General features: G+C 39.8%; 1 protein-coding gene across 1 annotated transcript in view; it reads left to right on the top strand.

Moving 5' to 3' along the window:
- The window catches only part of LOC146639282 (neural-cadherin-like), a 347,375-nt gene that overhangs the window by 132,032 nt on the left and 198,413 nt on the right, over positions 1 to 16,930 (top strand). The window contains exons 8-13 of the mRNA XM_085358982.1: positions 855 to 1,027; positions 7,323 to 7,491; positions 8,115 to 8,285; positions 8,782 to 8,954; positions 10,355 to 10,522; positions 16,167 to 16,416. Of these exons, the coding sequence (XP_085215108.1) occupies positions 855 to 1,027; positions 7,323 to 7,491; positions 8,115 to 8,285; positions 8,782 to 8,954; positions 10,355 to 10,522; positions 16,167 to 16,416 (1,104 nt within the window). The remainder of the gene's footprint in view (positions 1 to 854; positions 1,028 to 7,322; positions 7,492 to 8,114; positions 8,286 to 8,781; positions 8,955 to 10,354; positions 10,523 to 16,166; positions 16,417 to 16,930) is intronic.

The following is a 16,930-nucleotide window of genomic DNA, read 5'->3' as shown; positions in this document are numbered from 1 at the left end:
TTAAGCCTGCGTGACATATATATTGCATTAGAAATGTTAACCCAAAATTTGGGGTAAGCCTGGTAAAATCTGTTCTGTTAAGTTTACATTAAAATCTAAAAGAAAGCTAACTTATAGTTGTTGCTAATAAGATGATATGTTTACACTCATTTAGGCTCGTTTGTAGCCTGAAACAAATTCCATCACTGCTATTTAATAGCTCTCACTCACTGCCAGTAAAAAGTTGCCACAGTGATTTGGCCACTCGTGCTAGCAAACAATGGCTCGCTTAACAACTAACACATCAGAGACCTTGATGTGTGTCTTTGTTACAATATAATTATTTGCACTGTAAGTGGTCTTAATGTTTAGTTCTGCGAAGTAATAGAGACAGAGCACAATTACGTCTCACCCACACTGGAGAGAAACTCATCTCTAGAATGTTTTTTCTATTGCACGAAGCAGAAGAAGCTGTTACAGTTTTTATAAGCCCTGGTTTTTGTAGTGCATAATGGTGAGGCCAAAGAAAGAAAATGAAAGCAAAGTAGGAAAGGAAATGAGGAAAGGTGATAGGTAAAAAAGCATTAAGTACTGTCCATTAAAGCCTGTCGTGCTGTCAAACATGCCATGTTGTGTAATAACTTAATTACCTTCCCTGATATGTGCCAGCCGTTCTTTGTATAATTAATCTATTATGCAAATAGAATTTATTACATTTTAGCTCCAGGAGAAAATAAATTAAAAAACAAACATGTTACCAGTTTGGGTGCTATAATGACTTTATACCTTTTCAAACTCAAAATTGAACCAGCTGAGTGTAATGAGTGTGACTGTGTGCGTGTGTTAACCACTGTCATCGTTATGTTTGGTTGCAGGCTTGATCCGGCTGCGCTCCAGCCCACCCCCTCGCCTCCAGGGTGTTGAATATGTCCTCAATGTTACAGCCACGGATGACAATGCCTCAGGCGGACCTCAGGCCTTGTCATCCACGGCTCAGGTCATAGTTGGAGTGGACGACGTGAATAATAACAAGCCTGTCTTTGAGAAGGTAAGATGATCCCTCACCCACAGTCGCCTCGTTAAATGTTGTTTAGTCTTTCTCTTTCTACTGGTTTGATAACAGCAGTGGGAGGGGCTCTCCCAAATCATACCACTAACCTAGGACGATGGCAGGAGAAACGGTAGTCACTATGCAAGGTTTTCTTTTACTTTCTTCTAAATATATCTGTCTCACTCTTTTCTTGTTGCGCCTGCCTATCCCCTGTAGCTCTCCTCCACTCCTGTTTCCCTGTCTTTGTCTTTCTATCTCCTCTATTCATTAGCCTCTATCTCTCCTCTCTGGAGGAGCGATTAGTGAGCTTGACCCTCATATCTGCTCTCTCATCTCTCTCCTACATCATCATGGTCTTTTAATTAAAGCTTCAAGGGACGTGGGAGAAATCCCGACCGAGCCACTCTCGAAGTGCTACATCTCCTCCTGCTTTTTTTTTACTTCACTAGCCATGTTTCAGTTTTAAATGGGATGACTTTTCAAGGCCCTTGAGGTATCGCAAGCCAAGATTAGGAGTGGGGCCATGCTGAATAAACCTGGCTCACTCTGTCATGGGTGGAGGCGTTTTTCGTTCCACTTCAAGAAGAAACAGAGGGACAGGCAACAAAATGAGAGCCAAGAGAGAAGACAGAAAAGAAGAGAGGGATTCCTGGTCGGCATTTTTTTTTCATGTGCACTGTATGCTCAATTGTCTCTCTCAGGAATCTTCTCCTGGCATCATACCGTAGTCTATGATTCATTCTTTTTTTCCCTGCTGGCAGAAAGCTGTGAGCAATGGACAGACAATCCCCAGACACCCCCCCAAACGACTCTTCTAAGTCAAAAAGAATTGAAATGATGAAAGCACACAAACCTGGAGTTAAAAGAAAAGAAAATGTAGCAAATAAAAATTAATGATCACAGACAAAAACATTTTAGTGTCTAAAAATAGAGAAAAATAAAAGGAAATTCTGGGAAAAACCCTGCTGTACATTAGCGTTTCAGTTAGTGAAGACATCCGAGGTTCGCTGGTGGTTCCTGGGTCACTAGAAGCCAGCAGCAGGACACTGAAGCAGAAAGGCCCTTTTATCTTGTTTTGATGCCCAATCTTACGACATGCCGTAGCCTCTGTGGAACTCAGGGCTGGATCAGTGGACCAAGACAGAGGCAGCAAGAGGCTCGCAGAGAGGTAGTGAAACAGAGAAGCAAGATCTCACAGAGTGGAGGCTCCAGCATTTCCCAGGAGCAGAAAGTTACATAAGCTGATTAGATTTATTTTTAAAGCTTTAGTACTTCTCTGATCTGCACTCATATACAGTGTTTTATAGAAGCAGAACATATTGAGTAAAACTGAATAAAACACAGGACAGTGCCTGTCTCAAAGGGCACGGTTTTAAAAACAACAATAAAAAGGGAACTCTGGAGCAGCGTGGTCAAAAACAACCAGCCAACAAGCCAACTTTGAAAGTGCTGATTAAGCAACTTTTTCCTCCGTAAGCACATACCAAATCCCATCCCACTGTCATCTATTCACCCGCCCACCCGTTCTACGCTTCTGCTGGGTCACGCAGCAGCACACTAAGTCTTCCACTTTTTCCTGCTATATCCCAAGTTCCCACTGCCCACACCTCCACTGTCTCCTTTTATTGTAAGGGAGCAGAAGCTCAAAGGAAGAAGTCTGCCACATCCATAGCAGCCTTCATGTCAGTACTGCAGTTTTATTTCCTTCAGTGTCATTACAGAATTTAGTATGTGCTTTTATATTCATCCAGTCCTCGATGGCCAATGCCTTGCCTTCTTGGTCAGTATGTATTTAGTAGCTTAAATATGGACTCCATAATGAAACAGAGAGAACAAAAAGTGTGAGTGGTTCAGAGAGGCAGTTCATTAGCTTCAGAGCTCGGGGCACACAAGGTTTAAAACAGTTTTATTCTTATGATCATCACAGTTACTTATGTAATTACTTATAACAAACAAGTGACTTTTTTATTTGTGATATTCTGAAGTATACATGTTACATGTATTTAGAGCTGAAACCTCACGTAAATGCAACAGAAACTATGTTTCTAAACAACAAGCTGAGGTCAACAAAATCCTGTTACGAAGGTTTCACAGTACGGTCTTAAATGATGGTCATTCACAACTACTGGCTCACGACTAACCTAATTCTGTTTTCTCAAATACAAATCTTAGCTAAAAATTTAGGGTGTCCCGACAGCCGGTCGGGCATAGCGGAAGGCTTCGCTGCTGCTTGCGTTTGATGAATAAACTGACTCACCTCTACAGGCTGTTGGGTTTGTTTTTGTAGCCAAATCTTCCTTTTCAGTGATTTTTTTTTTAACTATTTGTATCTCATTTCCTCGTGAGCAAACAAAGCCTGCTTGTCACTCACAATAAATTGTGGTAGTTTGAAAAAGCTAAAGAAAAAAAGTTGCACATTTCAGTGCATATTTTGACATCTCTTTTTTGTGTTTAGGCTTATTTTTGTGTTTTTCCATACGAAGTCTCTCATCTGACCTCCTGAGGATTCGTTTCTTGTCGGCTAACAACTTTTTAACTAATGACACTTTGACCCTTTTAATAAATTAGATGCTTGTAGCCAGACCTTCTTATCTTCCTCAAAGTCCCAAAACAACCTATGGAAGCAAACAAATGTGAAAGAACAATGAAAAAGCCGGATGATAGAAAAATGGGTGGCAGTGGAGATGAGCTAGAAAGAATGAGAGTAGGCATGGAGTAAAGGTAACAGGAGACAACTTTAACAAAGCCCTCCTGTAATTAATTAGGTGTCAAAGGAACACATCAGCCAGCAGCACTGAGGTATTTCTCTCTTTCCTCTGCCTCTGTAGTACATCAACATCAATGCTCCAGTGAAACAGGTAAAAAAAAAAAAAAAAGAATTTGTGATGGATAAAGAATAAGCGAGAAAGTTAAAAGACCACAGAAAAAGATACAATAAAGATAAATTGAGCAAAGCAGAAATGGTGCTTAAATTGGGATACTAAAGCTCCTTATGTGTCTGACAAGTTCTGTGATTAACAAAATCTTTGAGCTAGCCAACAGGGAGCAGCTACCTTACAACACGCAAAGAACTGACAGCACTGAATAAATCTCTATGATGACTCCAAGAATGCATGCGGTGTTAAACAGGGAGTAGTGTTAATGTTTTAGAGTTGAATTTTAAAGTATTCACTTCCTGGGTATATACAGTATATCACCCTTCCCTCGGGAAACTCCAGATCCTCCAACACTTAAAACCGAGGACAGCAAATGATTCATAATTTAAGTGTATTCTCTGTTTTTCTTTCATATTTAGCAGATCCTGCACATTTTATAGCAAAAAGACATGTCTCTAAAAGCATTTTGAGAGGAAAAAAGAACACAGTGCCATAAATGTTATGCACAAACTCTTCTGCTGTTCCTCTTGGCAGTTTTATCTGCAGGGAATTATTGCTGTAATAGCTCCGACATGGGTGTCTTAACTGTTTCTGTTTAGTTGCCTGCTATTTTATTTTCAGATCTCTGTTTGTCACGACATATGGTTGAATAGTCCAAAAAATTACCTCCTACCTCTTTTTCCTAATCACATTACCTTGATCTCAGTGCAAAACATCAAGGTGACAGGGAATCTATAAGTTGTACCTTGGGAAAAGAGAAGTGTGCTGTGCAGAGAATCCAACAGCAATTATAATAGAATCTTTAGAAATATAATGTTGGAGCTTGTCTACATTGAAAGTAAATGTTCGGAATATTTTTATGTCCATCTTTGATCCAGTTCAGTTCATCTCTCTTTCAAAAGATACTCCAAACACACAGGCACACAGATGATGTGCAATCAAAAAGTTCTGTTACTGTAACAAAAGAAAGCCTTATTAAAATTCCCTCTTTGTTCTTAAAGGTCTAAAGTCTTTTGAAACCATACACCACCCTCGGAATTTCTGCTACGTTTGCATCGATCCTGAAGTCCTATTTGGACTTACACATGTGTCTTTTCAGTTTCTGTTCATTGATCTCAAGCTTGCACGGAAACATTAACTTTGGTATCAAACTGACCTGTCTTTTTATATTATGACTCATACATCTGTTGTCAGAAGTTTACATCCATTCATCGTGGGCATCAATGTCATGGTAATGTGTGGCTAATTTTAATCTCTTTGAACTCTTCTTTTTCCAAGGTGGAATGATTTTATAGCATACATCTTTAACGAGTTGCACAAGTTTTGGGGATTTGGGAATTTATTGGGGATTTTCAACAATGGGAAAGTCCATGGAACTCAGTGAAGATTAGGAACTGTAGATTTATACATGTCGGGAAGGTTTCTTTGAGTCATTTCTAAACAACTGCGGATTCCAAGATCATAATCTCAAACAACTGTTCAACAGTACAAATTTTTGGGATGTGTCTACTTTGCCAATATATGGACGAAAACCATAACTGCCAGCCTCAGATGAAAGGAAAATGGTTAGGATGTTCAGGAACAACCCAGAAGCCACTAAGGCTCAAGCCTGTCATGGTAACTGCTGGAAGGTTTCACCAAGTTTGCAGCGACCCACATGGACAACCAAATGCCTGTACATATTCTACCAAGAAGAGGGGTCAAATATCCAGGCAGAATTATCTCAATAGCTTGCTTGTAGCTACAAAAAGTGTGTGGTTGAGGCCTGTCTTGCTAAAGGCCATTTAACCAAAGATTAGTGTTGGTGTATGTACATATTTGAGCCTTTATGTATACTTTTGTCCCATTTTATACGTAAGTACTGTACATCCAATTTTTGTTGTCTTAAAGTAATTTAAGATGCATGCTGAACAATTATTTCACCCCGGAAAAAGAAAAGTTCAAAGAAATCTCCATAAGTCCCAAATAGCCGTGAATTTCCTCCCCAGTGTATGTAAACCTTTATTGTAACTTAGTCTAAAGAGCTTAGAAAGAAAGCGACTTAGACTGCCATGATGGATAACTGAGAACCTACACAGACATCTTATGATTTCTTGTTCCCTGAAAGTCTTTAGTGCATGAGTCCCATGTCCAAGCCCAAAGAATTCCATTTCAGATTAGCAGCATGATGGCATTTCTTCCCCAGAACCCACTGGGTGTTTTTTTGTTTTGTTTTTTCACCCCACCATGAATGTGTCGTCAAGGGTCAGACTGTCAGGCCTACAGAGCATTTAAAACACATTTGTTGTTGTTGTTTTTTAATTCACATTGTAGGGTCAGTGTTTTGATAGACCGTAGGATATCTAGGGCACTCCTGGCGTTGGTCACTACGAGGCTTCCAGGGCGTGACCCACACATGTTGGGAGTGCTGGGTTCTCCGTATATGGACGTTTTTTGTGTTTTCTGTTTCCTTGAACGCTGCTGAAGGCTCTTAGCAGTAAACATGCACACTGTACACCAAAAAAATCACCTTTTTCAAAACACAAAAGCAACAACCAACACATTGCTAAACTGCTTTTGAGAGCGTTTGCCTAATGGCATCTGAGATTTGTTCCACCACCCCGGTATCAACCACTTCCGCTTTAAACAGGTTAAGCAAAAGCTGATATTTTTTAAAGAAAAAGAAAACTTGCTGGGCACAGGCTTCCCACTTTCTTTCCTGTGGTTATTTTCAACATTACACTTTTTGTCCCCCAGTAAAAGACTACTGTAGTAATTTTAAATCTGGTCACAGTATACTCAATGATGGGTTTTAGTGTGCTCTGTAATGTCTGTCCTCTTACCATTGCTGGTATGGATTCCAAAATAAAAAATAAAAAATAAAGTGTGCGTATGTATGTACATATATGTACTTGTGTGTGTAGATATATATGTATGTATATGTATGTGTGTCTGTTACTTGTAGTTATTACTGCCTGTTACCTGTGGTAATGCAATTTCTAATTTATATATTCTGTATTCAGTTATGAAGGCTCTAATTGTTGGTTGCGAGCTGCCGCTTAGATGCTTGTATCTGCCCGGGGCTGTTGATGGGTCTGTATGCAATGATGGGCGTAGCTGCGGGAAGTTTATTGTTTTTTTTTGTTGATGAGTGAGTATAGGGGTGGGATTTAATAAGTTTTCTTCGTCCCACTCCTTTTTCAGGCAAGTTTTGTTTTTTGTTTTGTGTATTTTATGTTCAATATAGGTATTTGTTGTGCCTGAAAATGAATAAATAAATGAATGAATGAATGAATCTGTCCTTTCAACATTTAACTTCCCACACACCTTTGCTGACTGTTTGGATGGAATGGCGTATTGATCTAAGTTTCTTCACACTTTCACTCCTGTGGTCTTCTCTTCCTCCCACCTGTCCTCCCTGCCTCACTCATTCTCAGTGTCAGCAGTACCGTGAGAGCACATCCGTCCTGGAGAACCAGCCAGCGGGGACGTTTGTTCTGCAGGTTCATGCTGTGGATGCTGACGAAGGCTCCAATGGCAGGGTCACATATGGCTTCATGCACAAAGACTCTACTGTGCCTGCATTTAGTATACACCCAGAAACCGGTACGGAAACATACAAGCACTCGTGTGCACACACATACACATACAGAACAACACATAGGCTTTTATCCCACGTGGATAATATTTTACAACATGTTCCTTTCAGTCTGTCAGTCTGTGGTCGATATTGTGCAGGGAATAAATGGGAAAAGTGCTGGACATGAGCCACTTTGGGTTTTTGATTATTAAGCTTATTTCAGGCACGTTTCAGCTTGATTCATTATATATAAAAAATAGTATCTGCAGATTGGACTGAATTGTTATGCAGCTTTACCTGTAGTTGAGCTAAAAGTTATCATGCATTAATATGTTTATATATTATGGAGCTTTTTATTCAGTAGCAACAGTAGAGCATGAGATATTGTAAATTACATTGCTAAAAATTATTTCTAAAATAAATAATAAAGACAATTCTCTTTGGACTTGACAATAACTACTCTTGAAAAAGTCTCATTTTCTTTCATAATGTGCCTCTCATCTTCCCTACTGTGTTTAAAGTTTAGCTTCGAAGCAGGCAGAGGCAATCATTTTAGCGTTAAATTACAAGTACTCTGGGGGACATGAGACCAAGCAGTGTTTGCTATGATTCAGCTATCTGATCGACCTTGTTATCTCTGTCTTTCTAGGAGTAATTGTGACGGCCAGGAAATTTGACCGCGAACGGCAAAGGGAGTACGCGGTGACAGTGACTGCCACTGACCAGGCGGCTGACCCGCTGATTGGCATTTGTCAGCTGAACATTCTCATTCTGGACCAGAATGACAACAGTCCCAAGTTTGAGAACCTCAGATACGAGTGTCAGTAGATATTAGCTCGACCTGCTGCATCGCAGAATGAAAGCACATGCATATAGATTAAAAACAAGATTTAAAAAAAAAAAAAACATTCTCCCTATTTTGACAAGAAAAACTGACGCTAATGAGCTAACAGTGTTGGTGTTAGTATTCCTATGATGGCAGAATTTTTAGTATTACAGAATTGGAGCTCTTTACTAATTGCTCATGTATTCAGTTTTTCATGTCACTGGGGAATTTCTTTTGTCTTTGTTTTCTGCTTTCTGTTGTTGGTTGTTTAAGCTTCATATTTGTTGTCAAATTGCTGAATTCCTTTCTTAATTAGTTTTGTTTACTAAAGTTTGTCTACAGTTTTTATTGTTTTTTTGTTTTTTTATTGTTTCAAGTTCGAGTTTCTCTCTTGCCTCTGTGCTGATGGATGCAATATCAAAGACTACAAATTAAGGTCTCTTGAGCCACTGAATTGCAAAGCACTCTTATTCTTATTCTTCTCCTACAGACTTCCTCCGTGAGGATACTATGATTGGAACTAGTTTCTTACGGGTGGCGGCTCACGACGATGACTTTGGGACCAATGCAGCCATCACATACTCCATGTCTAATGAGCAGCCAGAGTACCTAAGGGTCAACCCACTGACAGGCTGGGTGTACGTTAACCAACCCATCTCGCAGGTACACTTTAGCTATGTTCTGGATACCATTTGCTCTTTTTTAAAAGGCTTAACTCGTACAGTTTTCCGTTCCTATGGAAGTCCATAATGAGATTCCAGATGCATAACAAACACATGAATAACCTATGCAGCTACTTATCTTGCAGGATTCCTTGGAGCTTCAAGCTCAAGCTATTCTAAATGATAGAAAAACTCTGAAATTGTGAGACTTCCTTTAATAATTCTACTGGAGAACTATAAAAAAGGCAGCAGGGAACTTCAGATTTTAACTAAACTAAGCTACTTCTCCCAGTATCCAAGTACATTTGCATTCCAGCCCTTTATTTGTTGACCGTGAGGGGGCAGAAGTCCTGTGGCCAGCAGCAGACCGCAGCCCGCGAATGTGATAATGTCTTCACTAAGGCCTTTTTCTTTGCCTGCAGGAGAATTTCTGTTATTTCTCTCACTTCACTGCTTCTGCCTGCTTCACTGCCAACAAGAAAAACAATCTTGGTGGGAACTTGAACAAGCAATAGAGGAAATTGCCACGTAGCCTGTGCAAAACAAGTCTGCACCTCAGATGAGTGCTGTAGTGATAAAAGCCCCAAAATCAGCGGTGAACCATCTTCCAGTGCCAAGACGAATGAATGTTTGTAACCTCTGCACCTTGCATCTTATACTGACCTCTGGAACCAAGCCAGTATTTTTGGTTTCACTGGATTGTTCGCCAGAACATGGCCCTGTTTGAAAATATAAACTTCTTTTCCTACTAATGAGTACAAATGAACAGATCCAGGCAATGCCTACATGCTTACTTCTTCATCATTTGCCAGCATGACAGCCTCAGTGTCTTAATTGCTGAGAGCAAAGATTGAAATAAAAAGTGCTTTTTTTGTAACTGCAATAAATATTGCTATTGGAAAAGCTTTTATTTCACTCAGAATTATGAAATTACAACTTGCCCATAACATCCACAACTTGGTTCATAAACCACGAGGCTCTGGACAAAACTTCCCCAAATAATGACAGCTCATTCACACTGGGGTTACAGAGTATTGTTACGTTTTTTCTCTTTACTTGCCAGAACAGATCATTTCCTCTGATTGCAGTGGATAAAGCTAATTGCTCTTGTAAGGGTTGCAAAACTCCATTCCCCTCCGTTGCTCGACAATGAGCCATGCCCTTCAATCAATACACTTATCTTTAAGTATGTTTACCCGAATGCAGCTTACCGTCGATTTCATCCTGCACTGAAGTGTGGAAAATGGATTGGTTGCCGAAATCAGTTTGATCTAGTTTCACATTGTTCTTCCGTCTGTAAGGAAGCCACGATTACGCACCCCTCGGTCCCACTGAATACAACATCTTGTGACTTTCTCTCCCCCTTCTCGTCTTTTTGCCTGTGTGGACTTCTTTCCACAGAGGACCTACATTACCAGAGACATTGTGGCTACAGATGGAGGAAACAGGAGCAGTTCAGTGGAGCTGGCTGTTACCATCACCAATGTGAAGAACCAGCCTCCACAGTGGGAAAAAGACAACTACAACGTAGTCATACCAGAAAACACCGTCCGGGACACACCCATCGTGGTATGTTGCTCCGGGGTTGCACAGAAACATATGGGTTTGAATTCAGTTCAGTGCAAATTTATTTATACATTAGCAATTCTCACCAGTTGCTTTGGGGCTCTCTATATGTAAGGTAAAGATGAAGAGGTGAAGACAAGCTAATATTGGAGAAACATGATCTCTCTTTCTAGTCTCTGGTACAGCACAACAGATAAATCGGCCTTAAGCTTGAAGAAGTGTGCTCTGCTCTTCAACCAGTGTGGATAAAGCTGAATGGGGAATGTAGTCTTTGCCCCTCCCTCATTACCACTATAAAATGCCCCATATTTCTTGAGATATGAATGTGTGTAGCTGTGTCATGCATTTCCTACAAAAGACAACTTGAATGAAAAAAAAATGTTAAAGAGATGGTTGTCTTTATTTGTGGTGAACGAATGCACCAGAATAAACAGTTGCAGCATTAAACTTGAGAGAGATTTAATGAATGAAGCTATAACCAGACATACAATATGCAAAATAAATTAGTTGATACTGTGTAATCTAATCACTAAAAAGTAATGGACTGGCTTTTATATAGTTTTATAGTTTTCTACTCTTACTGAATAATAAAAGCACTTTCTACTACTCGCTTTATCACACATGTATTCATACTGAGCTTTATTCTGTTCCTCTAAACACACACAGACACACACACGCTCATTCTGATGGATGCCCAAGGAGACTTGCACATGCAGAACGGAGGAGTCAGGCTTCCTCCAGAGCACACAAATAGATTAGATCAGTACTTACACAGTATGTTTTTATATATATGAATTGTGTTGTGTTTATGTCAAGTACATGTGAAATGGGATATGTACATGTATGTAAAAGATGCACTTGACATGCCATGAATCCATATTTATATGTTAATAATTTTATTTTTCTTTGTTTGAAGGAGTACTTACTTTGATTTTAAAATTAAACGTTTTTGTTTTTTGTCTTTTTTTGTTTTAAACTCATCTAGTGTCTAATTGGCAGTCGGGCTGTTCCTGCTCGTTTTTCGGGGGCAATTATCACATGTATAATGCTTGTGTTTTCAGATTCTTTCTGTACACAAAGCCCTGCTACACTCTAATCCATTTTTCATGGTAACAATTTTTTTTTTTCAAAAAGTTTTAGTGGGGATTTTCTCAGCGGGCTTTTTACTTTGGTCTTCAATAATAAAGGAGTTATGTGGAAATACTGCTTTTATGCACAAGTATAAACTGGAGAAACTGGAGAAAAAAAGGCCCAGTTTTAGTAAAAATAAAGATTAAAGATTGTACAGACTATGAAACAACATAAAAAAAAACCTTGTTTGGCATCGTGGCATCGAGCTTAAAAACATATTATGCAAAGTTTGTGGATTATTGCTGACCAAAGATGTTTGTTGCATGTTAATCCTGATGTTATCCCTTCCTAAACGTGTCTGAAGAGAAGAGCAGAGGCCCGTTTTGTGTCGGTCTTCCCTCACAATCTTTTTACAGCTTTGATGTGTTTTTAAGGCATTCAGTCGGTCTTAATGGCGAGCAACAACAAAAGAGTGTAACTGTGTAGGAAGTGTGTGGGATGCCAGTGCAGCTACAGGTTTAGGAACCGCAGCTACAGAAAAATGCAGACATTCAAAAGACCCTTAAATCTGTTGATTCATTGCTTGTGTGGTTCAGATGTATCCTGTCAACAGCACTTTGTTATTTATGGACATGGCTTTTCATGCCATTAACAGTATTTTCTAAGAGTCTCTTGGAAGCAGTTTAATCCATTAAAGTTTATGATGAATATTCAAACTCAAAGGGTTGAAATAAAAAGACATGGGAGAATACTTTATACGGCACTGTGTGTGTTTAATTGTGTTTGTTCCAGATGCTGATAAAGGGAAGCACACAGAGCGCGGTCCCTGCGGTATGGAGTATAAATTGAGATGGCAGATCAGTGTTGATTTGACCGTTGAGCAAAGATAAAATGACTCTCGGTGGGTTGTTAAATCTCTGCCATGGACATTTTGAGTTTTTATGTCCTAAATCGGGGCATATAGTAGTCAGACATGTTTGCTAGTTCCGCATGCCTCGCAGGGTGTCTCATTATTGTAGCTGCCATGCTCTGCAGGTTGAATGGATACAGCTAGGTCACCCATAGGCAAGCCGCATCGTGCCCGAAATGGCATTTTTGATTTTAATTGGGGTGTATGTGGCATCAGCTTTGAATAGTTTCTCCTTAATTAGTTTATGGAGAGAGCAGAATGAAGAGCAGAGTGTTTCCCTTTCATCCCACAACATTTCAGCGGGTTGTTGTCTAGTGTAACAGTTTGAGACTTTCTATTATTTTAGTGTTCATTATTATGGGCTGTAAAAGGCTTTTTTCCCATTTGGGCAGATCGTTTTCCCCCTATTTGTAATGCACCCTTCAATTGGAGCTCAGCAGTAGCTCTTTACACTTCCCTTCCTGTCCTGAGGGTCACTGCTGGAATTTAGTATTTTTCCAGCTCTCAGAGTTCATAATTGGAAACATGTAAAAAATTTGCCAAATGCAAATTGCTGTTGGTTTTCTGGATTTCTGTGCTGTTGGTCATCTCTCAGGTAGAATCGTTATGGGTGACTTCCAAATATGAGAAAATGAGAACGACACGTGGAGGCAAATAAACCCAAACCTTGTTGTGGGTATTACAGTTTTTTTCAATCGCTAACAAGCGCCTACCCATACTTCAGATACTTTTTCTAAACTCTTAACACAGACTCACACCTACAAAACACAATTGGCCAAATGGATAATTTTCTTCTCAAAAATACATTTTGTTAAATATATACTACCTCTTCATTTCAAAATAGAACACATCTTTCTCTGCACACACTAACTGTACAAAAACACTATAAATCTGACTCAAAATGAAATTAGTCTGTCAAAGAATAACACTTGTTTTCACTTCACAAGGTACATGCAGTCAATCAAAGTACACCAGGTTTCAAAATACTGGCTATTATTGACATTACAAAAACTGCATAGACCTTTATGATTCAGTTTTACAGGTATTTGCATGCGAAACATGCAATCCACCATTTTGACACCAGAAATGTCTTGGTTGGTAACTGTATGTCCACATGTACAGTAATGTTCACATTCAAAAGCATTCCAGTAAAAAGCAAACAAGTTTCTGTTTCTTTACTGTTTACTACAGGAGGTACAGTAGAAACACAGTATGATAGGACAGAGAAAGTTTTACAGTATTGCTTACAGTGAACAAAATATCCATGAAACACACAAGAGCATTCTGAACAAAAAAACAACAGCAAAAAGCCAAGATAAAAAGGGGGGGAGGGGGAGGGGGGCTAAAAAAAGGCAAAAAATTTGCATCTAATCCCTGCGATCTTCAGGGTTAGGCCACATGTTTTCATCAACATCACATCTGATGTTATCCAAGTCGATGCACCTGGGATAAAACCGCCTGGTATGTCGGATCCACCCTTGGCAATCGTCAACTGTGATGTCCCTGGAGCCAGCATCCATGGCTTCAAGGAGGGACATCTGGTCATGTGGCTGATGGTCATAAACCTTCCACCTCCATGCAGAAAAGAACTCCTCTATGGGGTTGAGGAAAGGTGAATAGGGTGGAAGGAAGAGACTTACCAGTCTTGGGTGGACTTCAAACCATGTTGTTATTGCTTGCGAGTGATGGAAAGCCACATTGTCCCAGGTAATTACAAAGGTCCTCATGTTTTCACCCTCCTGACCCTGCTCTGGAACCAGGCGCTGGTGGAGATCATTGAGAAAGGCAAGCAAGCGCTCTGTATTATAGGGTCCAACCTGACATCTGTGAAGGAGTAATCCTGCATTTGCAATTGCTGCACACATGGTAATGTTTGCCCCTCTCTGTCCTGGCACATCAACTGTGGCCCTTTTTCCAATTACATTTCGTCCACGTCGACGCCTTTTGGCCAGATTGAATCCTGCCTCATCGATGTATATGAATTCATGAGGGGCCTGGTTGGCCTCCAATTCCATAACTCTCTGAAACAAAGTTTATGTAAGTCATGTTAGTACTGTATACCATACTGTACTGTAACCTAGTATTGTGTAGGTTACCTACTTGCAAAGTGCAAAGCTTATAGAACTGGACATTGGATTGAATATACACTATACCTGGACATATTGTCGTCGTAGCTCCTTGACCCTCTCACTGTTCCTCTCAAAGGGAACAGTGTAGAGCTGCTTCATCCGCACTCTGTGTTTGGACAATGTCCGCGTAATGGTTGTGAGGCTGATTCTATCGATATTGTCAAATATCTCATGGTCCGCCACAATTCTAGGTTGAATTTCACGCAGTTTTATTGCATTATTTGCAGTAACCATTTCTACAATGGCAAGCTCCTGATCATTACTGAGGAGCTTTCCTCTTCCCCCAGAGGGTGGAAGACGTTGCATTCTTTAGAAAGACAAAAAATTCAACATATGCATTACTGTATGACCATATTGACATGTCAAGTGAGAATAGAAACAATCCATGTAAAATGCAATACTTACCTGTTGGTTTGTTGAAAGATGCGTATAATGGAGGCAACCGTTGACCGCCTCAAATTGGGCTGCACTCTTTCACCAGCCTCTCTTAGTGAAAGACCATGGTTGATTACATGGTCAATGATAGTGGCACGAATTTCATCACTGACTACTGTTCTTGCAGCCCTTGGAATGCCACCACCACGCATTCTTACACCTCTACCTTGCCCTCTCCTTGGGCCTGCTCTTCTCCCTGGGCCCCTTGCTCTTACTCTTCCTCGACCAGACATTACAGTGTTTGTCTTTTTTTTTGTTTCCAAAAACATCACTCCTCAAGGTCTTGCCTTATAAACCCCACTGAGTCTAAGCCAGAATGGAAGAAGCTGTGGTTGGCCCAATTTACCCAACATAAATAAGCTGTGTCTCAATTATTCAGTTGTTTGTTTATTATCAGCTGAGATATATTTTTGATATTGATATTGTTTTTGTACTGATATCATTGCAGAAGCAGAGGCTTTTATACTGTATCTAAGGTTTGGAATATTGTTTTTGCTATTGTGGGATGTTGTGTGTTAACATTCGTAGATACTACAGAAACAGTCCATAATTTTGTTGGGAGGTATAGCTTGTCTGTTAAGAAAATGTAAGCATTGTGGAAATGTGTTCACTGACTGCATATTGGGTGAACACGACATGAAATGTGTGAATGGTATGGCCACAACAGACCAATGCTGTGCTAATTGTGTTTAGAGTTTTGCAAATGTGACAACTGTTTGGACAAACGCTTGTTAGCGACTGAAAAAAACTGTAAATGTGAATTCAGTCGTTTATTTGGTAAGACAACTTCCAGGGAGTCAGAGTAACTCATTTATAGTGACACTTTATCTAATGGGAACAAGGAGAAAAAAAGAAGTTCATTAAATCATTTATTGTGCAGTTTATTGAGTTTTCTGAGGAACCACTAGTGGACTTTGACCATTTCAAAGACTTCTTCCCAGACATGGATGAAGGCTACACTAAAATTCCTTCTGTGGAGATTTTAATATTTATGTGACAGCCCCTCTGTGGTGGTGTCATGCAGACAAAAAAGTGAGGTATCCCATTGTTTTGATATTTTGCCTTTATTGTTTCCCTCTTTTCTTATCTTTGTTCCAAAAAGACCATCAAAGCCACTTCACCTCTTGGAGATCCCAGAGTAACTTATAATTTGGAGGATGGCATGGTCCCAGAGACCAACATGCCAGTGCGCTTTTACTTGACCCCCAACCGAGAGGATGGTTCGGCATCTATCCTGGTGGCAGAGCCCCTGGACTATGAGACCACCAAGAACTTCATGCTGAGGGTTCGAGCTCAGAATGTTGCTGCTGTACCACTGGCTGCCTTCACGACAGTCTATGTCAATGTCACTGGTAAGCCCTCTTTTATTCACGCTTTCTTTTTGTAATTTAGAATCTCCAAATGTAACATGTTTCATTTGATATCTCATGGAAATTGTCACAACAGTCGCCCTGTGGAATAATTTAGCCTTCCATGTGTCACATTTTATTTATTAAAACTTACTGTTTTATCAATAGATGCCTTTAATAAATGCCCGTTAAGTGAACAGTAAACATAAGCAAAACAATGTTGTTAAAACATGGTATGATTAAAGGTACAAGGACAATGTCACACAGATGCATTAAATCAGAAGCAGGTAAGAATTTAGCGAGAGGAAGTTCAGCAAAGGAATGAATTTCTGTTCTGTGACAAAACAAAAAAATGCCAGTCGAGTCGTTTTTTTTGGTCAGGCTGCGTAAAATAAGCTCCAAACAGAATTAATTTCTCGAGTTTTCAAGATACAGAAAAATAAAATCAAGAAAATACTTGATAATAAGCGTCATTATGCATCTTTGGGAAATAAGTCCAAATAACTCCAAAAGTATC

This window comes from Diplotaxodon limnothrissa, linkage group LG1 (genome assembly GCF_057381915.1).
Source record: "Diplotaxodon limnothrissa isolate DT_005_m linkage group LG1, D_limnothrissa_male_GT1.1, whole genome shotgun sequence".
Classification (NCBI taxonomy): Eukaryota; Metazoa; Chordata; class Actinopteri; order Cichliformes; family Cichlidae; genus Diplotaxodon; species Diplotaxodon limnothrissa.
The sequence above is the reverse complement of the archived record's forward strand: the minus strand, read 5'-3'. Positions and strand labels throughout refer to the sequence as shown.